This window comes from Mauremys mutica, chromosome 2 (assembly GCF_020497125.1).
Source record: "Mauremys mutica isolate MM-2020 ecotype Southern chromosome 2, ASM2049712v1, whole genome shotgun sequence".
Taxonomy (NCBI): Eukaryota; Metazoa; Chordata; order Testudines; family Geoemydidae; genus Mauremys; species Mauremys mutica.
Genome location: NC_059073.1, coordinates 253,615,118 through 253,642,393, shown reverse-complemented (window position 1 = coordinate 253,642,393; position 27,276 = coordinate 253,615,118). Strand labels below are relative to the sequence as shown.

At 42.9% G+C, this 27,276-nt stretch overlaps 1 protein-coding gene across 3 annotated transcripts in view; it reads left to right on the top strand.

Moving 5' to 3' along the window:
• DBF4 (DBF4 zinc finger) overlaps positions 1–26,501 on the top strand; it is a 41,059-nt gene extending 14,558 nt beyond the window's left edge. For 2 of the 3 annotated variants that reach the window (XM_045005630.1, XM_045005629.1), the window contains exons 4-13: positions 2,259–2,453; positions 3,984–4,034; positions 4,610–4,679; positions 4,846–4,922; positions 6,560–6,590; positions 6,877–6,919; positions 18,626–18,757; positions 21,623–21,737; positions 23,685–23,809; positions 25,101–26,501. In XM_045005630.1, coding sequence (XP_044861565.1) covers positions 2,259–2,453; positions 3,984–4,034; positions 4,610–4,679; positions 4,846–4,922; positions 6,560–6,590; positions 6,877–6,919; positions 18,626–18,757; positions 21,623–21,737; positions 23,685–23,809; positions 25,101–26,172 — 1,911 coding nt within the window. In that variant the 3' untranslated portion in view covers positions 26,173–26,501. The remainder of the gene's footprint in view (positions 1–2,258; positions 2,454–3,983; positions 4,035–4,609; positions 4,680–4,845; positions 4,923–6,559; positions 6,591–6,876; positions 6,920–18,625; positions 18,758–21,622; positions 21,738–23,684; positions 23,810–25,100) is intronic. The other variant, XM_045005631.1, reaches the window with a different exon arrangement.
• Positions 26,502–27,276: the final 775 nt, after the last annotated feature.

Sequence of the window (27,276 nt, the reverse complement as noted above, 5' to 3'; positions counted from 1 at the left end):
ATGTACCATGACCACTGGCTCCTCCCCAGCACTACACATAAGTCTATCTAGATGCCTCAAGAGATCCGCAACCTTCGCACCAGGCAGGCAAGTCACCATACGATTCTCCCAGTCATCACAAACCCAACTATCTATGTTTCTAATGAGCGAATCTCCCATTACTAACACCTGCCTTTTCCTAGTGACTGGAGTTCCCTCCCCCAAAGAGGTAACCCTCAGTGCGAGAGGATACCCTAACACCATCTGGAAGGAGGCTCCCAACTATGGGACGGTTTCCCTCTGCTCCTGTTGACTAGTCTACTTCCCTGGGCCTTTCATCCTCCTCAAAAGCGCAGGGGCTGACTGACCGGAGGTGGGACAATTCCACAGTGTCCTGGAAAGCCTCATCAACATACTTTTCTGCCTCCCTTAGCTCCTCCAGTTCCACCACCCTGGCCTCCAAAGCCCATACGCTACCTCTGAGGGCCAGGAGCTCCTTGCATCAAATGCACACATACGCCACTCACCCACAGGACAGGTAATCATACATGCTGCACTCAGCGCAATAAACTGGATAGCCCCCACTCTGCTGCTCGCTTCTGCCTGCATTCTCTCCTACAGCTACCTAAGTTAAAGGGTTTTGTTTAAATCAAGAAGTTTTGAATATAGTTTAGTTTACAGGTTTTAAAGAACAGCCAGTGAACCTTGCCCCCTTCCAAACTCCCTTGTGAAACTCCCTGTTAGCAGCCCTGGTCACAGAGGCCACAGGGCTCATCCACAAACTCTGCAGATCCCCCTGGCCCCTGAATGGGTCCTGGGAGATAAGCCAGAGGCCAGGATCATCCACTCAAAAGCCTCTATTATCACTCTGTGTCCCTGGCAGCCCACTCACTCCCTGGTCTTTCCCTGACTATAGGGAATCCCCTTAAATAGGCATTTTCATCATATAGGGCACTCCCTGGAAAAGATAATACAGTCCCAGCCTTAAATATTTTCCATTGAAACAGCCACTGATGAGGGTTTTGGTATCATCTTCAGAAACTTCTTGCAGTTCCAAAATACCATGTACGGTGCTTAGATACCACAGCAACTGATGATTTAGAAAAACATTAAGATAGATAGAGACTTGTTAATTCTGTTACACCCTGAATTTCTTCAGCTGTGTGGTGCTGGAATCCTGTACCTGACCCTCCTCCCTACCCACTTTGTCACAATTATTTTTAGTAAAAATCAGGGACAGGTCAAGGGCTTCCGTGAATTTTAGTTTATTGCCCTCCTTCTATATCCTTTCCCATCCCCACTGGTTCCCAGTCCTCTTGCCCAGACAGTCCCACCATCCAGGCTCCTTGACAATCTCATTCTCCTTCCCAACCCATTCTTCCCTGGCTCCCACTCTCCTTGCCCAGCTGGTCTCTATCTCTTCCAACCCAGGCCCAGTTTCCCAGTCCTCTCCTCCTGCCAGCCTCCAATCCCAATCTCCCCAAAACCCTTCAGGCTATTTGTCCCAGTCTCCAATTAGACACACCCCAATCTGACTCTTGCGTTCAAATCAGGCAGCTTTTTTGCTCCATGCTGCCTGGCTGTTAGCAGGGAGGGCATTTAGGGTGCAGGAAAGGCAGGGTCCCTCATTTAAGTTTTGGGGACCATCCCCTGGGCCGTAGTAGCCCAGAGCTGCAATTGCAGGGATAGTCCTACTCCAGCCCCCTGCAGCATTGGACTGCAGCATGTTTATTATGGACAAAATCTTCAGGGAATTTAGTCCCAACGTTTGGTAAGTTTCTACTGAGCATGTGTGAACTGTGATTGTTCAGAATCTTAGAATTTAGCTAATTTGGGCAGATTTTCATGGGGATGGCAAAATGCACATACCAGACACAATGGTCACCCTGGCTAACTTTCAAGTCCCTGCTCCAAAACAAGAGGGTGCTAGAATTACTTAAGAAGGAGTTGCATGGGCAAAACTTATTTTTCTTTAACCTCATTCGTTGAAACTGTTCAATTGTTTTGAGAAATTCAGCATGAGGCAAGCAATTTTGGAAATTTTCAGCCTGAATTATTAAAGTATGTCAAAGTTACAAGCAACTGAAAACTGTGTTTTATAATGGGAAGCGTCATCACCCTTAATTATAAGCAGTACTACCCACTAATTTCGCTGTTAATGCAGCATTTTCTAAACTGCAGTTAAGAAATGTAAGGATATTTTATTGTTTCTTGGTTGGTTAAATAAATTGAAGAGCATATGATTGAGATAATTACTCACTTTTTTCTTTTAAATTTAGAGAGTGGAAGGATTTCTTAGCAAAGATATCAGCTATCTGATTTCTAATAAAAAGGAAGCAAAATTTGCTCAGGTTCTTGGACAAATTTCTCCAGTCCCAAGCCCAGGATCTGCACATACGGGCGGAAATAGTTCACCTCATCCCAGTAGCAGAAGAGATCGACATGATGGGAATTCATTTAAGATGGTGGATACAGTAAGTTTCTTGATAAAAATATTGCAAATCCATGTGCATCCTACCCTACCTGCTCATATGATCGTCCCTTATTTTGTTTTCTAAAGGCTGTGTAAACTGTGGAGCTGAGATTGACTTTGTTCAACATCAGAGGGGTAGCCGTGTTAGTCTGGTTCTGTAGAAGCAGCAAAGAATCCTGTGGCACCTTATAGACTAACAGAAGTTTTGCAGCATGAGCTTTCGTGGGTGAATACCCACTTCTTCGGATGCAAGCAGTAAATTTCCACTGCTTGCATCCGAAGAAGTGGGTATTCACCCACGAAAGCTCATGCTGCAAAACTTCTGTTAGTCTATAAGGTGCCACAGGATTCTTTGCTGTTTGTTCAACATAACAAACATAGTTTGAACCAGTTTAAAACTAACTCTGATAGTTGAATATGGCTTAACCTGCCTAAGATAGAGCGTGTTTCCCCAAAATAAAGGCCAAATATTGGCTCTTTCCTTACTGAAGCCAACCACGTTTAAACCAAATTTTTGAAAACTTTTTTCTAGCATAGAGTGGCATACTGCTTAAACAGCAATATCATTAACAACTTTGAAACAGTGTAATTTAAAATGGTTCAGAACACAGTTTGATCCCTAATGTGAACAAGACCTACAGTGACATTTGCCAACATTGAAACCCAAGAATTGCAGCTACATATGTAGAGCCTTTTTAACATCATTCTACATGATTTTGCTAGTGGAAAGATTTTGTGTGATACAGTCAACCCACTTTCACTATCTTATCAACACTTTGCTGGCTCTAATAGAGGACATGAAAACTGATAACACTGATTAACCACATTTTTGTGTTTTCAGTATTTGCTGATTTATTTTCTGTAATTGATCTTCCCAAAAAAATCCAGAAATCAAAGAAATTTCACAGTCCTAACACTGAGCAACTGTGGCCATGAAAACATTCATAAATTCAGGATTTTCAAAATCATATTTGACCTATAGGATGAGGGTAATTCTTTGCTATGTGTCCCTCCTGCTTGGAGGTGACTTAGAATGTTTGGAATCTGAAATATATGTGTGTTCATAAAGTGATATCAGTCCTTGCCAGTAGAGGGCTAATATGGCAATACCCTCTCTAGAATTTCACCCAGGCTGTTGAGATGGTCCTGTGCCAAAATTTTGTCCCTTAAAACATATTGCTAGTAATTCTCATGAAAGTGGTCTTTCAATATTGCAAACCATTAACAGTGAAAATACTGAGCTTTTATCCATATAGATCCCAACAGCAAAAAGAGTGCTGATTTTCAGCATCTGATTGATGAATGAAAATTGATAGAAAATGATAGCATGTTAAATAATGCAGATTAACACATGATGGTTATAATATACGGTATTTTGTTGGTTTAATAGAGGTATTTGACCACAACCTTTAACTTAAATTTGTACAAAAAGCTAATTTTTAACATAAAAAGATAACTCCCCTTATGTTTCACTGTCTGAAATGAGCACTAATGTGTTGCATACAATAAGCAAAGTTTCTTTTAATTTTAGGTACGTTTGAGTAGAGGAAAATCTTTAGTTGAAAAAGCTATCAAAGAACAGGTAAGCTGAGCAGTCCGTAAATTTGGATTTAGTAAAGAATATTACTCTCTCGCTATTCTGAATGGTAGTGAACATCAGCAGAAGTAGAGTGATCTAAGGGAAAATACACTGATGGGAAATACAGCCAGATGTGTTGTGCTTTTGTCACCAGCACACTGCACCTTCAGGACTTGTTGCAAGACTCACCTATTTTTCCATTATTTCCTGGAGACTTCAGGAAGGAGAGAGAAGATCTGTTTTTAAAGGTTTATGACTAATAATTGATATTTTATCAAGGTCTATGCATTTCCTGTAGTTAGTACACATAGAAATTGTGTATATATATGAATAAATTCAGCAGTTTCAGGATTCCCAGTTGATAAATCATATAACAATGTGAACAACATGGGCTTTATGGAAACCAAATGTCTTCTGAGTGGAAAGATGCTGTGACATGATTGTGAAGGCAGTTGAGGCAAGTGAAAGTCATCCTTATCTTTTGGCAGGAAACTGTGGAAAAAGACCATGTCTTGCTTTACATCAAATCTTTAAAGGTATTGCTTTTATTAAATATTAATAATGCTTACTGTTTGCAGGAATTAATCCCTTCAGGTAGTATACTATCCAATGCCTTGAGTTGGGGAGTGAAAATACTTCATGTTGATGGTAAATATATTTGTTTTATAAACTTTTAATCAAAACGTGAAATTTATTTTAATTAAATCACTGACAAGATTTGCTATTTTTCAAAAGTATCATTAAGAACAACAAATAACTTCAAGCATTAAAAAAAGCAGTTTGGCTAAATATAAATTCTCTCCTTTTTTGAAAGATATTAAAAATTATCTTGAGCAAAAGAAAAAGGAGCTCTACCTGATCAAGAAAGCAAGCATTTCAATCAAAGACGTGGTAAGTGAGTCCTTTCTAACTTAATGAAATAATTATTAGCAATGACAAATAAATATTGTAGGTGAGTTAAATAGTTCCTCCCAAGATGCTGGTTGATTTTATTTAAATAAACTCATGAGTAAGAGTTTATGTATTAATTTTCTGATAACTGATATGTCTTTTGGGCCCTCAGTAATTTTTTAAACCAAATCAGTTTAAAAATCAGAAGGGAAATGCTTGCTATGTTTGACAAGCATCATTTTTTTAAGATAAATTTGTAATATCCTTAATCTCTTTAATAATATCCTTAGTCTCTCCAGTTCACCACTCTGAAAAAAGGAAGGCTAGGAGCCAGTAGCTGTAAAGTTTCTGAGAGGGCCATTCCCTGTGCACCAAGATAGAGTAGACTGGGGACTGCTCTAACTTACTCTGTTTACTAAGGGTCCCACAAGCCAGAAAATTGGGATATTGTCATGCCTTAAGGGTATACCAACCATGACCATCTTTTCCCTGCTATGGATGTGCAAGACCCTCAACTTTTATGCCACTGAAGGATCCCAGTTGAATTTGGGTTATCTTTCCAGGACGAGATAAGCAGTAAAGATCAAAGTGATGACACTATGTAGAAAAATTTGGCCTACAAAGTGTGACTCTTCCCAGATTGCATAGCAAAAGTCTCCTGGTTGCCAGTCTTTTCACTGGAGTACAGTGTCTTCAAGCTACTCCAAGTGTGGTGTAGAGCCACCATATAACTTTTTTATTGGTCCCCCAGTTCCTGGTTTATGATCTGTGTAACTCTATTTAGGCAACTGTTGTTTGGCTGGTAGCTTTATATTTTTAATTAAGGCAGTGAATTTTTATGGATGCCCAGTCCACCTGATCTGTAGTCTGTAAATAGCAGATAATACTGTACATGCTGCCCTGGAATTCAGTACAAATTAACTGTTTGGAGCCACTTGGAAGCCTTTGCTGAATCTCATGAGTGTATCAGTTTTCCTTTCCAGGTCTCGAAATGGCCTGATATTTTTCAGTAATACAAAATGTAATGTTGACTCAGTATCTTGCCACATTCCAGGTAGTCTTAAGTAGAGCTACAACTTGAAGATGTTAGGGAATCTGAGTATTTGGTTTTTATCCAATAAATGCAAGGACTTAATATTTTGAAATTCGTAAATATTTCCTGTAGTACAGCCCTGATTTGCTAAAATAACATGGAATAACTATGTCACTTTTAATCACGTAAATTAGTAACATTTTTATGCAAGGAGCCATAAATGTTATGAAACCAATAAAGTTGCCTCCTACAATTTTTAACAACATTTTTACCTGTTATCTCCATTTATAATAAAACAGTATTGCAAAAATACAATGAATATCCATCAGCCAGTTTTCACGTGGGTTTTTAGCATGATGGTTATGAGGAAAAACTGAAATTTTATTTATTTGTTAAAAAATTACTCTTGAATAGCAGAATTTTGCAAAGCTGCAATATTTCTTTGAGAAATAGACATGACAGCTTTTCAGAATATTCATGTGCCTAATTTGCATATCGGTTAATCATGATTTCACACAAACGTGCACACACAGTTTTAGAGATCTTCCACTAAATGTTGAAGTTAAATAGAAACAATATTCAAACTTTTTTTTCTTTTAACTAGGGGAAACGATGTGGTGGTCAGAAATCAAAAAGTAAGTATTTTGACACTTGTTGAGGTTTCTACATTGTCTTGTTTTCTCAATACTGAAAAATGCATTGTTTGTCTGAGAAAGCATCCTTGGCATACTCTTAATCTAGTTGGCTTGAGAAAAGTGTACAAAAATATCTCATGGTAATGATAAGTTTATGGGCATATATTTAAAAAAAATCAGCTGGATGTCTGTCTGTACAAGTAGTTTGTTATAATAAACAATAAGTTTATTGTTGGGGTGGGGCAAAATATTGTGATTTATTTATTTATTTATTTCTGTTGAGCAGGTCGGCTGAAAAATCCATTTGTGAAGGTGGAAGACAGAAGCTGGTAAGTGCTATTTCTGGATGGGAGGGGTTGCTGTTTTACTCTCTAATATGCTCAACAAACTGAATCATTTGAAAACACATGATAGTCTTTCTGGATGACTGATTGGATTACTGCTCCTTGGACTTGTTGACTTCAGATAAGAGGCTTTGGTGGTATAATCAACCTCCAGGAGAACCCAGAGTCTTTGACTGGAAGTGCATGTTTATTCAGTGAACTAGTGATGATGCATCACAGGCTGTATCTACATTACAAAATTTGGTCAACATAAGTTACATCATCTTACCTCCACCAACTTTTGTATATCGCTTGGGTGTGCATACATAGCTGTTTGTGTCAGCACTGCGCATCCTCACCACAAGTGGTTGCATCAGTAGTAAATGCAGTTTACCCAGGACAGGTTATCCCATTGTCCTGTGCCACCAACCAGGTCAATGCCTCGTGGGACATTTTCACTGCGTAGCTGGATACCAGCAATTTGCCCAGGGATTTCTGGGAACTAGGGGTCAAGTTCCCCCTGTGCAACTTTTTCCGTCCCATTATTTTTGCATCATTTTTAAAATTCCCAAATCCTGCCTGTCCTTTTCAATCTCTACCATCTCTCTGGTAGAAGCCTGGACCCTGCACAGCTCAGCACAATTCTAATAACCATTGCTAATTAGAGGATCCTCAATTCTTTTGTATTTGTGGAACTTCAATTAATATTACTATAACTGGTGGTATTGTGAGGAAGAGGAAATGTTCAAGGATGATGAATGGGTAATGATGGACACAGAATAAAAATATCAGGTTGTTTCTGGCATTCATGGAGCAACTCCACCTGGTGGATGGTGCTTCTGGGCCTGAGAAACGAGCACTGAATGTTGGGATCATATAATGCAGATTTGGGATAATGAGCAGTAGCTGCAGAACTTTTGAATTCAGTAAGCTATGTTCCTGGATCTGTGTGCTGACTTGCCCCAGCCCTCCAGTGCAGACATACCAGAATGAGAGTTGCATTGACAGTGGAAAAGCAAGAGGCAGTTTCGCTCTGGAAGTTTGCAACATCAGATTTCTATCAATCAGTGGCCAGTCAGTTCAGAGTTGGTAAATCCAGTGGGGTCCATTGTCATCCAAGAGTGCAAGGCCAATAAGTATATCTCACTGCACAGGACTGGGACTCTTGTCAATGTGCAGGAAGTAGTAGGTGGATTTGAAGCAATGGAGTTCCTGAACTAAGGTGCTGCCACAGATGGGATGCATATCCCTTTTCTGGCACCATCCTACCTGGCCAATGAATACATAAACTAAAAGGGGTACTTTTCCATGATTATGTCAGCCCTGGTGGAGTGGATTACCTGGAACGCTTCAATGACATCGGTGTGGGCTGGACAGGGAAAGTATATGGCACATATATCTTTTCAACGCAGGACTTTTCCAAAAGCTGCAAGATGGGACATTCTTCCCTGACTGGCACATTCCCACTGGTGATGTTGAAATGCCAACAGTGATTTTGGGGGACCCAGCCTACCCCTTGCTCCCTGGCTCATGAAGCTGTATGCTGGCCAACTGAAGAGCAGTGAAGAAAGTTTCAACCACTGACACAGCAAGTGCAGGATGACTTTGAATGTGCTTTTGGTAGTTCAAAAGATTGCTGGCATAGTTTGCTGACTAGAATGGATTTCAATGATCTTAAGTTTAAAAAAAAATGTATTGCATGCAAATAAACAGGAAACAAAGTTAAAGTGCAAATAAACAAGCATTTTGGCTCCACTGAATCAGGGTGATCATCACCTTTGTCTAGCTTGTCCTCCCGTCCATCCCTCCACAAACACAAGTCGCCACATTCTATTTTGTTGCGAGCACATTCTTTCCATTTCTGGCCAAAGAGTTTTGTCCAGCGTATTTTTGTTCTGCCCAGTAGTTGCTTGTGGTCTCTGGGGATCCAGTCGCTAATGTGAGCTGTCCACCTATTGTCGTGCCTGCAGACTACATGACCCATGCATCTTCACTTTGCATCATACATTGCCTGCACTACATCGGTCACCTCTATACACCTTCTAATCTCCTCATTCGATATATGATCACAGAGCAATATCTTACAAATTCACCTTTCCATTGCTTTCTGGGTGACAGCGAGTTTTTCTTCCTTCACTTTTGTCATTGACCAGCTGTCTGTTCCGTATATCATTGCTGGCAGAACAGTGGAGTTAAACAGTTCTTGCTTTTCTTCATGGGCAGTTCATTATCCATTAGAGACATCTTTATTTTGTTGAAGCTTGCCCACCCTGCCTTTCACCTCCTACTGCATTCCCCTTCGAATGAGTTGTCTCTGCTCATTTGCTGACCCAGGTAAATATATTTGTCAACCTCCTTGATTTCTTTCCCATTTACAGTGATGATTCCTTCTGCACAATGCTCATTCCGCATCCACTTCATCTTTGACATGTTCACTTCCAACCCAATATCATGTGAAAGTGTTTGGAGTTACTGCAAGTTGATCTCCAGTTCTACTGTGTCCTTTGCCAATATTATGCAGTCATCAGCGAAGAGAAGATGTGTTAACTGTTCTCCGTCACTTCTGATTCCTTCTTCCCAGGACAATTTCTTGAACAGCGACTCCGGTACTGCTGCAAACAGCTTCGGTGAGATTGTGTCAACTTGTCCGACTCCTCTGTGTATAGTAATAATGCAAGGTACAGTGAATAATGTTATCTCTGTCAAGCAATTGCGATTAATTTCAGCAGGTCAGTGTACTTCGGATCGATTCCAGTTTCATTGAGCGCATTGAGTACAGCATTAATCTCCACCGAGTCGAATGTCTTTTTGTAGCCGACAAATGCAATGCAAAATGGTACTTTGTATTCCTTGCATTTTTCGATGAGCTGCTGAACTGAGTGGATGTGATCAATTGTCTAATATCCTGAGTGGAAAACAGCTTGTTCTCTGATTTCTTGCATTTCAAGATCCTTCTTAATCCGATTGAGTATGACGTGGGTGAAGACATTATACACTTGTGAGAGGAGTATGATCGGATGGTAGTTGCTCAGTTCTTCTGGATCGCCTTTCTTCATCAATAGTATTGTTTTTGATTTCTTCCATACATCTGGAACACGCCTGCTATTGATGTGGATGGTGAACCATTGCGCTAATGCTTTGAAGAGAGTATCTTCCCCTGCTTTCAGATATTCTGGCCGAATATTGTCCACTCCCGGACTCTTCCCTCTCTTTATGTTATGAACTGTGTATTCAGTTTCTTCCCACCTAATGTCGGGAACTTCTTCTGTAATCTGCTGCCTTTACAGTGTATGCTGGACATTGACCTGCGAGGAATAGAGATCATTGTACAATTCTGTACATATTTCGTTCATCTTGCTCCTTTCGGATGTCCTTTCACCATTTTCATCTTTCAGCACTGCCGACATAATCTATTTCAGCCTAACATCCCTTTTTAGCTTCTTCAGACTTCCGTTCTTTTCCTCCGCCTCTCTCAATTTCTTCTTTCTAAAGTCTTCGTAATCTTCTTTGATCTTCACACAAATTTCTTTGCACAGTGTTCTGTATTCTTCGTCCATTTTTCCTTCTAATTTCATGCATGCCCTCCTCGCCATCAGAGTTACAGTTTCCTCACTGGTCCTCTGCTTGCGTCCCAGCATTTTCAATGCCTTTGCCTTCTTAGCTGCTGAGATTATCTGCAAGATAAACTCTTCATAGTCCTCATCGATGTCCTTGTTGACCTTATACTCGAGGTCCATTTCACTTACTACCTGTGCAAATGTCTCTTCATTGAAGTGCCATTTTTGCTTTGGTTTCTGGTTTCTCTTCACTCAGTCTTCGTAAGCATTGTCAATGCATAGTTTTGAGCGCAAGAACGATGTTCTGAGCTTGTGCAAATTATTCATTCTTCTATTGTCACTACATTGTTGAAGATTTTTCTGGTACCATCATTACATAGTCAATCTGATTCAGCGTGATTCATGTCCATGTCCACTACCAACACTGTTCTTTTTGAAAAGACACTGTTCTTTTTTAAATATCGTGTTCATTATGTGGAGATGGTTTGCCTCTGCAAATGCAAACAGACGTGCTCCGCGATCATTTCTTACACCTTTACCCGATTTTCCCACATACTTTTCTTTCTCACTCTCCTTTCCACCTACTATTGCATTGAAGTTCTCTTGGATAATTGTGTAGGTGGATCTTTTCTTCATTGCCTCCTCCAGCTCTTTGTAGAAATGTTACATTTCTTCGTCTTCCATTTGCTGCGTGGGAGCATACACCTGAATAATTTTAATTGTTCTCCTTCGTTTTATCTGAAGTGTGAGAACTGCTATCCGGGGTGATATGATGTCGCAGTTGTTTCTTTCCTGACAATGAATCCAATGCCTACAGTCCTTGCTCTGTCGTCTAATGATCTTCCTAGAAATACTTGCTCTCCACTTTTCCATTGTGCAATGAGGTCTTTGGTGGTTCTTGTTTCGCGTATCCCAATGACATTTGCTTTGATCTTGTGACTTCAATGTAAGTATCAATGTACAAATCAGATGATAGTGTTCTTGTGTTGTGACTTGCAACAAATAGTTGGGCTAGTCTTTTAGTCATTTTCTGTTTTTCATCCTGTGCTACCCCAGGTTGTAAGCGTTGGTCAGGCTGACACATGAGTCTCTGCTCAGTTTCCTGGTTTATTCTGCTTTGTGTGGCTTGTTTGGCAGGAGAATTTTACAGCAGTGCATTCGGGGTGCCAGCCCTTGTGCCGTGTAGCTGCGGTACCCCATCAACTTTGGCTAGGTTGCCCTAGAGTAATAGAGGTACAGTTGGACTCCCTACTACCCTGCATGCTAGCTCAACACCTTCTTGGCTTGCTAAGACTTGCCAGAACCCCGTTCACCCCCATGCTAAAGCTGTAGTATGGAGGTAGGATTTTGTGGATTCCATCAGCGTGATCATGCTTAATAATATGTAAACGTATGCTAATTATTTTCTTGGTTTTTAAAGATGTATTACAATGTTTTATTCATGTTAAAAACATGTAGTGCACTATGCTTGGTGGCTGATCCTGTAGTTATCAGATTAGTGTAGGTGCAGTCATAGTTCTCCTTGTTTTCCCTGGCATGGAAAGGGTTTGTGCCGTGCTGCCACCTGTTATGCTGGGAGGCCATAGGGAGTAGTGACCATGGAGTTTTCCAGTGATTTGGAATGGTGGTTGTGTCCAGGTCTTCAGGCATTTAGTTCAGTAATGTTCTGGATCTGCAACAACTGCGTTTGTTGCCTGAACAAAACCAGAATATCCTGGTGCACTTCCTGTTGCAACTTTCAATCTCTTTGCCTCTCAAGCAGCCACACTCTCCATTCTTGGTTCTTCACACTACTCTTGGTCATTTGGTCCTTCCAGTCATTGTGCTCGCAGTCAGCAGCTATAGAGAACGGGAGGATCTTGCAGAACATGTCCCGCCTTGTTTGCCTGATCCAGGTCAGATATTCAACCGGCATGGAGGGACCACCTCTCAAGCATACCATGCCAGAGGTTGCTGATTAAAATAGATAGATACATAATTAGATTTACAGATGTAACAAAAGGAAAAGAAGTCTTAAGACTCCCTTATGTTATTTCCATAAATACCTTTAATAAGAAATGTTAATTATCATTTTTCATTTGGAGTACCTCATTACAGCATTGCTTTGCAGCTCAAGCCAAGGTGAGTATGGACTAGTGGGAAGGAAACTGTTGCATGGAAGTTTTAGACCGGGGTGGGGAATCTTTTTTTTCTGTCAGGGGCCATTGACTCACAGGAAAAATCAGTCAGGGGCCACACAAAGCCCCGGGGTGTGGGGAGGCTAGAGGCTTGGGGCTTCCCCATGGCTCCGGGGCAGGGCCAGAAATGAGGGGTTCAGGGTGCGGTGGGGAGCTTGGGGTGACGGCTCCGGCTGGGGTTAAGGGCTCTGGAGTTGGGCAGAGGGTTGGGGTGGGGCAGAGGTTCGGGGTGCGGATTCCGGCCAAGCCGCGCTTACCTCACTGTTTCCGGAAGCACCCGGCATGTCTAGTGGTCAGGCCCTAGTCAGAGGGGCCAGGGGGCTCTTCACCGTATGCACTACCCGGCCCCGCTGCTCTCATTGGCCTGGCACTGGGGGCAGGAGCAGCATGTGGAGCTTCCCTGATCGCCTCTCTGCCGAGGGGCACAGGGACATGCTGCTGGTGAGCCGGTGCTCGCGGCTCCAGCCCCGTAGGGGGACACTGAGGCTTGGGGCTTTCAGCCTGCGGCACGGAGACTTGCCGCAGGCCAAATGAATTGAATCAGTGGGCCAGATCTGGTCTGCAGACCATAGGTTCCCCATCCCTGGTTTAGATGCTGGGCGCCCTTGGGTCTGAGTATAGGGAAAGTGCAAGTTTGAGTGAATCTTGCCAATGTTTTCACAGGCAATGGTGATTTTGGCTGATACCTCGTGCTCTAGGGCAAGGGTGGGCAAACTGTGGCCTGCAGGCCACATCCGGCCCTTGAGCTCCTGCTGGGGAGCGAGGTCTGGGGCTTGCCTTGCTCCCGCTTCAGCCTGGGAGCGGGGTTGGGGGCTGCTCCACATGTGTGTGCCGCAGCTCAGTGGTGAGCTGCAGCCGGTTCGCACCGGTTCGCGGGAACCGGTTGTTAAATTTAGAAGCCCTTTTAGAACCGGTTGTTCCCCGTGGGACAAACTGGTTCTAAAAGGGCATTTAAATTTAACAAGCACTCCCTGCTGCGGCCCCAGCTCACCTCAGCTCTGCCTCCACCTCCTGCCATGAATGCTCCTCCCTGCTTCTCCTCCCGCCCTGCTTCCCGCGAATCAGCTATTTGCGCGGGAAGCCTGGGAGAGCTGAGAAGCAAGCAGGCTTCCCGCTCAGGACAAGGAAGACGACGCTGAGGTAGGGAACTAGGGGGGCCGTGTGCCCCGGCCGGTCTCCAGCTGCGGCTGGCCCCACGTCCCCGGCCGCCCGGCCCCGGCCCCGGCCCCGACCCTCCCCAGCCCCGCGGCCCCGGCCGTCCGGCCCCGACCCTCCCCAGCCCCGCGGCCCCGGCCGTCCGGCACCACGGCCCCGACCCTCCCCAGCCCCGCGGCCCCGACCCTCCCCAGCCCCGCGGCCCTGACCCTCCCCGGCCGCCCAGCCCCGCGTCCCCGACCCTCCCCGTCCCCGACCCTCCCCAGCCCCGCGTTCCTGCCCCGACCCTCCCCGCCCCGTGTCCCCGGCCGCCCGGCCCCGACCCTCCCCGGCCCCGAGCCGCCTCGGCCGCCCGGCCCCGATCCGCCCCGGCCACCCGGCCCCGCGTCCCCGAGCCTCCTCAGCCGCCCGGCCCCGACCCTCCCCAGCCCCGCGTACCCGGCCGCCTGGCTCCGGCCGCGACCCTCCCCAGCCCTGCGTCCCTGGCCGCCCGGCTCCGGTAGTGCGGATCCGGGCACGACGGCGGCCGCGACCCCACCTACCCAGATGCCCGGCTCCGGACACAGCCCCCCAGCTCCGGCCCGGCCTGGCCCCGTGGCTCCAGCCACCCGGCTCCTGCTGTTTTTGCCAGGGGCCGGGCTCCGACAGCGTGGGTCCGGGCGTGGCGGCGGCGGCCCCGGCTGCCCGGTTCCAGCTCTGGCTCCGGCCGCCGGGCTCCCGCCACATTCTCCGGCCACGCGACTCCGGTCCCGCCCCGCGTCCCCAGGCTCCCGGCTCCAGCAGTGGCCAGACTGTAGCGCCGCCAGCCATGTCCAGGCAGCGCGGTAAGGGAGCAGGGAGGGGGTGTTGGAGAGAGGTTAGGGGAGTTCGGGGGTGGGGGGTCAGAGGGCAGGGAACAGGGGGATTGAATAGGGGCAAGGGTCCTGGTGGGGCAGTCAGAAAGGATCAGGGGTTGGATGGGGCGGAGGGGGGCAGTCAGGGGCAAGGGTTCCAGGGGCAGTCAGGGGACAGAGAGAGGGGTGGTTGGATGGGGCAGGGGTCCGAGGGGGCCATCAAGAATGAGAGGAGGGGTTGGATGGGGCGGCGGAGGGCACTCAGGGTACAGGGATGGATGGGGCAGGGGTCCCTGGGGTGGGGTGGGGGCGTCAAGGAACGCGGGGGGTTGGATGGGGCAGGAGTCCGGGGGCGGGCATGATCCCTTCCTGGGGTGAGGAGGGAACCGGTTGTTATGATTTTGGCAGCTCATCACTGCCGCAGCTCCCTGAAGTAGTGACATGTCCCCCTTCCGGCTCCTATGTTTAGGGGAAGCCAAGAGGCTTCGCATGCTGCCCCCGCCCCAAGTGTCTCCCCCGCAGCTCCCATTGGCTGGGAACTACGGCGAATGGGAGCTGCAGGGGCGGCGCCTGCGGACGGGGCAGCGTGCAGACTATAGCCCACCTGGCCGCGCCGCCACATAAGAGCTGGAGGTGGGACCTGCTGCTTCTGGGGGCTGCTTGAGGCCGCCTGGAGCCTGCACCCCATAGCCCCTCCCACACCCCAAACCCCTCGATCCCAGCTTGGAGCACCGTCCTGCACCCCAAACTCCTGCCCCAGCCCAGAGCCCCCTCCCACACCCTGAACTCCTCATTTCTGGCCCCACCCCAGAGCCCACACCCCCAGCCAGAGCCTTCACCCAACCTCCAATTTTGTGAGCATTCATGGCCCACCATACAATTTCCATACCCAGATGTGGCCCTCGGGCCAAAAAGTTTGCCCACCCCTGCTCTACGGTGACAAAAGCACAGAGAACGCAGCTGCTGCTGGTGCCTGAGGCCACTTGGGTCTATATGCTGGTTTGCGGCAATGGTGTCAGCAGAACTCATCACAAAGTGGCTTGTTTCTTCTCCTGCAATAGGAGACATTACCAGGGCCACCAGCCCTATAAATGTTTCGGAGAGGATTGCAGAGCATCTCCATGAAAGTTTCATCAAGATTATTCAAGAGGATAAAAGGGACATTCCTCTTCAGATAAACAAAGTACTCTGCATAGGGAGAATTGTGGCCCCCCTGCCTAGCCTAAGAAGCCACCTCTACCTCCTTCTAACTCTATCTGAGCACAGGACAGTGATGTGGATTGTGTAATTTAGACTGCCATATTTTTCTGAGTTTATTTTCTAAAATTTTACAAGTGAAGAATGAAAAGTAGGTGCTTTTTTCTCTAAACACGTGAATCAGATGGGCACCATTTTCAAATAGGGAGAAAGGGGATGTTGTTGTTGCCCTCCATCGCCTTTTGATATGTATGCCAGAGTTGCTTGGCTTTCACCCAGCTTTGCTGCTCATCCCTGTCCTGCCCCAGGTTTAGCGTTACCTGCACTCCATTGACAGAAATAGGTTGATTGTGACTATGCATTGTTCCGGGAGATGGTCTTATTGTGTCAATAGAACGGGGTGTTTACATTGGTGGGAGACAAATTAAGGTGTGTATGCATGTAAAACTATGTTGAAACAAGTCAACTTATGTCAACCTAACTTTGTAGTGTAGATCAGACCACAGAGTAGGAATGGCAGCAGAACAGGGAGAAATTAGGTGACTCCAAATATGTGGAGGCCAGTGAGATGTGGTATGAGACCCCTTAGATGACAGTACATAACAACTAGCTCACTGGCCTGAGCATGTCAGCGTTTTTTCTGGTTGTTGCAGTAACTAAAAAGGACTCTTGGAAAGTATGTCTTGTTTTTCTTAAACAATTGAGAGCCTGACACTGATGCTTTTCTACCATAACTATTCTAAATAACAGTTGAAATTGTCAAGAGGAGATACGCTCCTTGGGATAGCTCCTCAGCTCTGGCTTTGCACTGCCTCAGGAGCTAGATGTACCCAGAAAGTGATCTTAAAGAGGCAGTGAAGGATTTTCTCTCCATCAGCATAGGGATTGTGCCAGAGCACATGGCATGCTGCCTGGTCCTTGGCTGGCACAGAAGTCTCATAGGGACTGCTGCAGCAAGTATAACTTTAAAGAAGTCCTTAGATTGCGTTCAGTTATGCTGGTAGCTGTTATGGCCCCTAGCCAGCTCTGCACCAGGGAAACTGAAAGGTTACTTGGAACTAACTTTCCTTCCTTTCCTCAGCTATGGCAGATATAAGCTTGGCACAACAGAGGATTTGGGGCCCCATCCTTCATATAGTTGAAATATTAAAATGTACAATTTTAAAAGAAAAACTATAAATTTTTCCAAATGTGACTATTGTGGACCAGATTGTCTCTGAGAGCTGATTTCGGTTCAAATCCTGCAGCTGCAGCGCGTGTGGTGAAGAACCTCTATGTCGACAGGAGAGAGCTCTCCTGTCGGCATAAAAAAAATCACCTCTGTGAGTGGCATAAGCTATGTCAACTGGAGAAGCTCTCCCGCTCTCAGAGCACTGTGCACATGAACACTTATGTTGGTGTGACTTATGTCGCTCGGGGGGGGGGGGAGGACTATTCACACCCCTGAGCTACATAAGTTTTGCCAGCATAGGCTGTAGTGTAGACATAGTCTTAGTCTCAGTCAAAAATGTGAGAGTTGGCAAGAAACAAGAAAGCTCAACAAGAAAATGTGAGCTTAGTCAAGTCTGAAAACATAAATGCAGTTGTGCTGTAATTTATTTCCCATCTCAATTTGTAATTAGCTTCCATTTTATGCTGGGCCTTGCTAACTCCAGACTCACTGGCTAGTCACACATCTGAAGATTTTTTTTTTCTGAGCCCTCATAATTTTATAGTATGCATCAGAAGGCTCCCATAGTTGTGGTAGGGATTTAGCACTAGTGAAAGGGGGAGGGAGGTTGACATGAATTAGGCAAATAAACATGGCAGGGATTGGCAAATAGACAAGGTTATAGATGCAGCATAAGAACGTGAATAGAATAAAGGAAAAGCACAAATAAGCATGGGTTTGCCCTTTAGACTGCTATTTTTGAGGCATTGACCTCACAATATATGTAAAGCACCTAGCACACTTCTGGCTGTTTACATAATTTACAAATATCTGTTCATAAAGAGAAAGGGAGACCAAGCAGCTGAGCGTGGAATGCTGCAGGTAGCTGGGTGGGGACAACGGGTTTCTTCAGACCATTCAGCTTTTATTAGGGATTTGAAAAATTGAGCTAAAGCCAAATACCAGAATTCCTATTTAATGAAGAACTTCACTGCTCACATATTTTAAATATATTTGAATGTACTTGCAGATTAGGCAACCTTTCTAGATCCAGTAGCTTCAGGTACAGTTCTGTGCAGCAATAATTCCCTTAAGTTGTTTATGAAAGTATTTTGCATACATACACATTCACTGATCTTTCTCCCTCCTTGGAGTTGATTTTTTTTTCTAGTTAATAAACTGTAAAATGTGCAAAAGATATCAAATTGATGGGTTTATGTTCGGAAGTGCTATCTGTATTCCTCAGGGACATGAATACACTATTTACCTGAGCAGTTCTTAGTTTTGCAGTCTACTCTAGCAAGCTCCCAGATTGCATGCAGAAGAGGGACAAAAGTCATCAATATGATGTTATGCATAATACAGCTATAGCCACCAGAAGCAAATCTTATGATTTGAAAAAAGCAGCAAGTTGAAGGAAGGAAGAAGGAAAATATTTTATAATCTTGTCTGATAGCTAACTGCGTGATATTCATAGGAGGCAATAATAAATTGCATGTATATGAGCTGCCAGAAAGAAAGAAAGAGAAAAAAAATGTTGGTTCTGAATATAAGGGTGTATTTAATTTGCTCTAAATAGATGTTTTATTGTCTGTATTTCAGGTTTGATTATTCTAATACAACTATTTTCTTGTCTATTACAGCCGTTACAGACCATTTTATCTGCAATTATCCAGCTTTCCTGTTCTCAACTATTCTGCTCCAAAACCTTATAGTCCATTTGATGTAGATAAGAAGAATGCTAGTGGCCAAAAGCAAACTCAGTCTAAACAAAGGTTTGTTGAGAAAAAAATACGGAAATTTCTTCTTCAGTCTCTAAGAAATTGACTCTCTTAGTATTAGTTTACATGGGGCTCTATACCAATACCAGTGTCTCATTTGTTGAATCTACTGGTAATTTTGTCCATTTTTCTTTCTCCCTCCTTTATCCTTTCTTTATGTCCTTTTTTTTTTGGACGTACAAATGCAGGCATCATAAACATATTGCTGTGGATCAGTGCAGGCTGACACACTTCTTCTCTTTCCTCCTTTCCACTGCTGATACCTTGCCTCTGTCCTCTTCCTGGATGCCCTCCAGTAAGTACAGCACCAAATGAATTATCTTGGCTCTAGAGCTGTTCACTTTAACTTGCCAATAAAAAGCTGAAGGTTAACTAAATTTGTTTAAAACTATCATCCTAAGTCAAACTACATGATGGTGAAGAATGCACTTCATTTACATGTAAACTTAATTTTCTCTAAATAAAACAAAATGTTCCATACCCTAATATTGCTTGAACTTATATCTTCCTTGAGAGGCGAATGGTGAGTACTTACTGTATGAGTATGCAGGCAATAAGAATATGCAGTTGATCAGCTTTGTTCTTACCCTGCACTTAAATGGTCATGTGCTGTATTTGGCACTCAGGCTGCACTTTGAACACTGCAGTTCAAAGTTATGCTTTTTGGCAAATTACATGGGTGATTTTTATCTAATTAAGTGTCTAATGGGGTGCTTTCTGAAGTATCAGGCTCTGATTCTGACCCTGAACTCCTTCCAACCAGTCATTTAGTCCGCTGGAACTGCTTTATGGCATTGACTTCTAAAACTGATGTTACAGCATTCACTGTAGTGAATTCTAGAGATAGTGGGCTGAGATGATAACTTCATTCTAAAACTCTTTTCTGCTTCTCATAACTTTCTCACTTTGTCCTTTTGGGTTGAAATTTAAATAGTGCACCTATCACTACCTGTTCTAAAATTAAGAGCACAGTCAAAGATCATCTAAATTGTCAGTCAGTTATGTTTATCATCTTAATACATAATAGCTTCTGCACTGCCCCAGTCCTTTATACTACTCTCAATGTACTACACTTCTAGTGGTTCTCTCTATTGATGCTGCCATGGCAGCAATCTCCTGCTTCCTATCTGCTTTGATTGTAGTGCCTATCGCTTTGTGAAAAATGAGGCAAATGCAACACAGCAGAAACTTTCAGGGCATTGTAGGGATTTCTGGTAGTGCACCTGTCACCTAAGTTAGCACTAAGAGTATAGAGGTGAGGTGGTTGGAAGGCACCCTCCTGGACTTAATATTTCTCCTAAAAAAAAAAAAAAAAAAAAAAAAAAAAGAGAGAGAGTGTAGTGTGCTTTTTATTTTTTTATTTGTTTTGTCAGGAATTGGGGTGGGCAAGGAAGGTATCCTCTGATAGATATAAACCTCTGGAATTATGCTTTTCTGCTTAATTTTGACTTAGTCTACACTAGGAACGTATGTTTGTATATCTACATTGCTCAGAGGTGTGGAAAATTCACACCCCTGAGCAATGTAGTTACACCAACCTAACCCCTGGTGTAGACAGCGCTATGTCGACAGGAGGGTGACAGCTGCAGCACTGTAAGTGTAGATAAGCCCTTAATCTATTTATTTGGTCCTTGTCCCATCTGAGTTCCTAACTAATAATTAAATTAGAAATAATGATATCTCTCCATTCACAGCCTGAAGGAGAAATTGTTTTTTTTGTTTGTAAATCTGAAAGAGAAGAATTCGTTGCAGGAAAGTTGTCAGAAACACTTAGTTCTGAATGCAGTAAGGCCTGTGGTCATTCTTCTTTCTTCAAATATTGAGTTCCACAGTCTTGGTCCTGGTGATATGAAAGTTCTGTTTACCATGCTCACAAACTTTCCCCAGTTGTTTGACAATTCCATGGCTCCAGTGGAACAGATATATGGTAAAAAGATAATGATTTTAGAGATAATACCTCTAGTAGCTAGATCCAGTCCTGTGGAATTTGAACATCGGGAAGAGAATTGAATTGCACTCTGTATTCAGTGGAGAACCAATGCAGAAAGTAGAGTTCTAAGCTTATATACTCAAGGCAACCTGTTGTGCTAAGCAGAAGTATTGCTACCTTTTGTACCAGGAGAAGCTTTTTCAGGTCATGTGGCTTCACTCTTTCATATAATGAGTTTCAGTAATCAAGCCTAGAGGTCACGTGTGTGGATTACTGTTACCAAGTCTGAGTCAATAGGAAGATGCTGATTTTGGCTAGACAGGGAGATGGTACTGCTCATTTGATGTAAAGGAGATGTGGGGCTGGGTGCCATTGGCATACTGCTGGTACGGCATTCTTGTCACACCCACTTCCCAACATGTTCATGTAGCTGTTGAAGAATGTTGAAGAAGTACAGTTGCCTTGTAGGACTCCACAGGTGAGGGCTCTGGAAGTAGAGGAACAGTTGCTGAAAACAACCCTCTGGGGTTTAATATGCGAAGCATCAGGGGCATTTTACACCTTCAGCTGTTAATACCTAACTCATATAGCACTCATCAGTAGATCTCAAAGTGTTTTACAAAAGGAGGTAACTATCACTGTCCCCACTTCACAGATGGGGGATCTGAGGCATAGGGAAGCAAAGGGACTTGGCCTGCTGGGTGACCTTGGACAGTGCCAGAGCCTGGAATAGAAATCAGGTTTCCTGAGTCCTAGTCCAGTATTCTGTCCTCTGAAATAAATCTTTGTTCACCCTGATTTGATTGATGTTCTAAAATGTTTGGTTCTCGTAACATTTTTACCGTTTTGTAGTTAGCAAGTTTAAAGGCGCAACTTCATATGGACAGATAACTGACTCTTTACATTCAACTTTTTTTTTTTGCTAACAGAAACAAAACAAATAGTGACAAAGACTGTGGTGGTCCAGTTCAACTTCCTCTAAAGGATAAGAAAAAGAAAGGGTATTGTGAATGTTGTATGAAGAAATATGACGATCTGCAAACTGTAAGTGTAACATAGATTGAACACTCAACCCAGTCTGTTATACGGTGCTTAGAAATGTGGCATCAACAAGTATTTTTCTGCCTAATAGATATTAATTGACTTAACGATATACTCAAAAGTTCTTTTAAAAAAAACAAACAACAAAAACAGAAATCTTCTCTCTAGTGGAATTTAGTGCTGTCTTGCTGACTACACAAAGGGTCGCTAATATTACTTATAGTTACATCTCAGAAACATAGTCAATAAGAGTTTAGGAACACTTGCTCTTTTAAATTGCCCATTTATGCACATTGAGTATTTGAAACAACTTTATTTTAGCCAGTATGGGAGTGAATGAATGCCTTTGCACCAAATGTTAGTATATTAATATCTAGACTGACCTGCAGAATTAAGGCTTGTCTACACTACATGCCGGATCAGCAGGCAGCAATCGATCTGGGGGGGGGTCAATTTATTGCATCTAATATAGATGCGATAAATCGATCACTGAGCACTCTCCCGTCAACTCTGGTACTCCACAAGAACAAGAAGCGCAAGCGGAGTCAACGGGAGAGCATCAGCTGTTGACTTAGTGCAGTAAAGACACCACGGTAAGTAGATCTAAGTATGTCGACTTCAGCTACGCTATTCACGTAACTGAAGTTGTGTATCTTAGATTGACCCCGCACAGTAGTGTAGACAAGCCCTTAATAGGTCGGGGGGGAGAGTATCAGAGATATACTTTTTCGAAATGTGCTATTCTGTATAATTGTTAACTTTTGCTGGTCTAGAATAGGAGTCTAAGGACCCAAATCCATATGACCTTGCTTCTCCACTTATGCTAAACTTGTTTGTATGTGCTGTATAAATTTATTAATATTAGAATACAGTAACTCATCACTTAAAGTCGTCCCGGTTAACGTTGTTTCATTGTTACGTTGCTGATCAATTAGGGAACGTGTTCGTTTAAAGTTGCGCAGTGCTACCTTATAATGTTGTTTGGCAGCTGCCTGCTTTGTCCACTGCTTGCAGAAAGAGCAGCCCGTTGCAGCTAGCTGGTGGGGGCTTGGAACCAGGGTGGACTGGCGGCCCCTCATCAGCTCCCCGCGCCCCTAAGTTCCATGTGCAGCAGCCACCCAGCAGGCTATCAGTTGCCAGCAGTTCAGCTGTCCCTCCCCCCACTGCCATGTGCTGCTCCTGCCTTCTACCTTGGAGCTGCTCCCAAGAGCCTCCTGCTTGCAGTGCAGAGGGTAGGGGGCTAATATCAGGGTGCCCCCACCCCATGGTCCTGCCACCTGCTTACCCCATCTCCATTGAGAAGTGAGGGAACACGACAGGGCTCAGGACAGAGGAAACTTGCTAGCAGCAGCTGCTCTCTCAACTTGCTTAAAAAGGCAATGTACTTAGAGTGCGGTCAGAAAACTTGAAGGGGCAATGCACATCTCTCTCTGTGTCTCTGTCTGCCATGCTGTCTCCCCTCCCTCTGTTTGTGCTGCCTTGTAGAGTGTGAGGCTACATTAACAACGTGTTAACCCTTAAGGACTCAGCCAAGTGCTTGTTCATCATTTAGCAGTAAGGCATTCCCTGGGAAATACCCCACTCTCTTCCACCCTCTGACTTCACCACTTCAACCAAGCTTCACAATTATCATTACACACACACACACACACACACTCTCTTTCGTCTGGTGAAAAAAAATTCCCTGGAACCTAGCCCCGTCCTCCCCTCCCCCCTATTTACATTTATTATTATGGGGAAATTGGATTCGCTTAACATCATTTTGCTTAGTTGCATTTTTCAGGAACATAACTACAATGTTAAGCAAGGAGTTACTGTATTTTCCTGTAGCAGTATACTTCTTGTTTCAGAAAGAAGCTACTGTTTTATTTTTAGTGGAGGCATTTTATTTCTATACAGATGTCTGCAGTACAGGATGTGTCTCATGATTTTTTTTTTTTTTAATTTCAGCATCTTGAAAGTGAACAGCACCAAAACTTTGCACAGAGCACCCAATATCAAGTTGTGGATGATATAATATCCAAATTTGTTTATGACTTTGTGGAGTACAGAGATGATACACAAAAAATGAAGAGGTAATTCACATTTACTAACTTTAAAAATCCCTATAAATGAGTTAGCTAGCCAGAGATTTAAAGATGTTGTAGCTTTGGGAGTATAAATCTGGTAAATAACTAATTAATAGTTTTCAGTTTTAGATAGGTCACTGAAACTTATTGATGTTACACGTAAGAGACCTGGTTTTAAAAGAAAAAGTAAGTCTGGTGTACTTTAGCTGTCTTATTTCATGGGGTATATTTGTCAAGTATTCTAGAAAAAAGAGAACTGTTACAATGGTACATGTTAACATAGATTATAGTTACGGTTTGTTAACAGTTTATCCATCATATTTATTTATTTTATTTAGATTTATAATTATACAAAAAAGGCACATAACTGTTACTCTTTCCTTTGACAGATATGTAGAAAAATACAACTAAAATCAGCAGCTAACCTATAATAACGCCAAAAAAGCTCAGCACTCAAATCAAAATCCTCTTCTCCCCATTCCCAGCCCCCCGTCACCAAAGTCACCCCTGTCACAACCTCCCTTTGCCAAAGTCTGAGTGAAAAGAGTTGGAATAGGTTCCATATCTGAGAAGAATGTTTGTCCATGAACACACACCCTTAAAATAAAAGGACTCCAGCTCAAATGCCTTCACTGATTACAACTGTGGCAATAATAGAGATTGCTTTGTTGTGTTCCCTCAGGGATTCAGGAGACGTACAAAGCCTCTTCTCTTTTTTCTGTCTTTCCTAAAAGTATAATAGAGAGGAATGACATGGGGAAACCAATTTTTTCCCAGTAGAAGTCAATGGCAAAATTTTCATTGACTTCAGCAAGAGTAGGATCAGTCCATTAGTGTCTCCCCTTCTCCTGTTCCTTTTGTGGTTTGTAAATGCTTATTAAGGGTGAAAAGCTAAATCTGATGAAACTGAAAAATTATAAAATATTTAAGTGCCTTGAGCGTATTGTCATTTTACATCACATTTTTTAACATGATCATTTTTAAATGCCGATCACTATTTGTGAATTGGTTTTGTTTAAACCCAAAGCCATTTTCTTTGAATATTTTAGAAATGATTTAAGAAGCTGCAGAAATCATTCTGAATATTGAAGTTTGTATATGGTACCTTCTGATCCTGTGGTAATATAAGCATTTATTAGCGCAAATAAGTTTGTTATAAGAATAAAGACAGTTTTCTCAATCTTAATACTTGCCTCGATACATTTAACAGATTAAGTTTTGTTAAAGTAATCTGATATCTTTTGTTTCCTTCAAATATTTCTTTTGGATTCTAATGTTGTAAACTGTTTAATTTTAGGACAAAATATAGTATGGGATACTTTTCTCCTGTTACTGGAAATATAACTAAAGCAGATGAGCTGAAAGAACGAGTAAAAAGACAACACATTTCATTCAAGTGTTATTCTTGGAAAGATACTACAGTGCAGGCACTAAAACAGGACCATCAGCATACAAAAGTATCCCAGAGTTCGGTACAAAAACATAACTCCACTTCTGAACATCTATATTCTATTCTTCCTTGCCATCCATCATGTCCTTCCGAAGTAGTAAGTAAATTCAGATGTAATGCTGAAAATGGTAAAATAGAAGGTTCCTGTGCTTTAAATCTAAAAGAGACTGGTTTATCGCCAAACTTCATACAGCTACCTCCCCAGAAAGACAACAAAACATACCTCGAGAACTTATCTGAATTTTATGGGCATTCTAATAATGAAGTATTTGAACCTGAAGAAAATTTAAATAGAAAGAATTTACAAGGAGTGCAAACAAAGTTATATACTCATGGTCTAGCCACTGATAGTAATGAAAAAGACAAAAATACCTCACAGCCAAAACGAAAATTAAATGATTCATTTGTTCTACCAGCAAAATGTTTGAAGAAAACAGATGCCAGTTCATCATTTAACAAAAAGCAATTAGATTTTGGTATGGATAATGATCCACAGAGAGAGCACCATATAGTTCTGAAGACCGAGACGCTACCACATTGTCTTTCTACAAGCAAAGCAACTAGTGAATTGGCTGTCAATAGTGCACCCAGCTCACCTTCTGGAAAGCTGCACAGAAAAGTAAAACTTTCCTTAGGAAAAAATAAAAGAGGAAACCGGAAACAGATTATGGAGTTATGTGTAAAGCAAACTGATGATGTATCTGTTATTGAAGAAAAGAAAAATGCATGTTGCTCCCCAATGCAGACTCTGGTGGAATTATTTCAGACAAGTGACATAAATTCAGATTTTGGGGGTTTTACAAGTTATCCTGAGAGAAAAGATTCAAGTTGCCTGAAAGATATTTGGGAAGGACAAAATGCAAGTTCTCTGTGGTCATTATTTTCCTCTTCCTCCTCAACCCCATTTATCGGATTTTAATGCTGCTTTATTTAAAACAGTGACACTTGAATAAATTTGCAAACTGATGAGGATTTTATTCATGGAAATTAATTCTTGTATTCTAAGTTATGTGTTCAAGTTTTGGTATATCAAATATACATGCAAAAACATATGTGTAAATCTGAAAAATAAAGATAATCCTGGCATGCTTTTCTAAAATAACAAACACTTTTTAATCACAGCTGATAAATAGGTTATGTCCTAAGATGCAGTGTGTTTAACTCCAGCTTCTAGGCAAGATCTATATATATCATGTATCTTATTGTGAATTTCAGACAATAAAAAACCAATTTATTTGTTTATATACACACAGTGTATTTTATTTTTAACAAAGTAGTTGGTTTCTGATTGACTGAAGCTCTTGGGTTTGAGTTGTTTTTTCGCTCCTCATTAAATAGTCATCCATCAGTCTTACGAGCTGGCATAGATTAGTATTACTTGGGGTTCTTTCAACCTAAAGCTCTTGGTAACTTTTACTCTGTGCAAGAAGGTGTTAGGAAATAAATCAGGGGAGACACGGCCGTCCGACCAATAGGTGGCTGGCACAAACAGGACAACACAAGAATGCTTTCACTTAAAGCTAAACTTTACTTAGTCTCAAGCATTTACGCATGTCCGCAGCAGGTTGGATAATTACCAAAGCTGAGTGTGGCTCTCGAGTGACACAATGGCAGACTTCTGGTGGCCAAATCTTCCCTCTGCTGGTGGGGACTACAAGATGTATCCAGAGGGAGAGTCCAAAGGAGTCCAACTACCTCAAACTTTTCCCCCTTATTTATACATTAGTAATAGAATGATATGTCCCTTAAAGAAAACTTGTTAAGTAAGCAGTTTCAATGATCAAGCAAGAGGTTCCTTCTGATTATTAATTAACCAGGTGTGGGTTTTTCCCAGAGTTTGCAGCCTTGAGGCTCCAATTGACATTCCCGGGGCACATCCTGCTCTTCTAAAATGCATGTATCAGCAACTTCAACACAATTCTTATCAGGAAGGATGCGGGGTCAAGCTGCCCTTTCTGTGGCACCCAAAACCTCCTCCTCTCCTGCCTTGGTCCAGCTGAGGCTGCAACATGGCCAATTTACA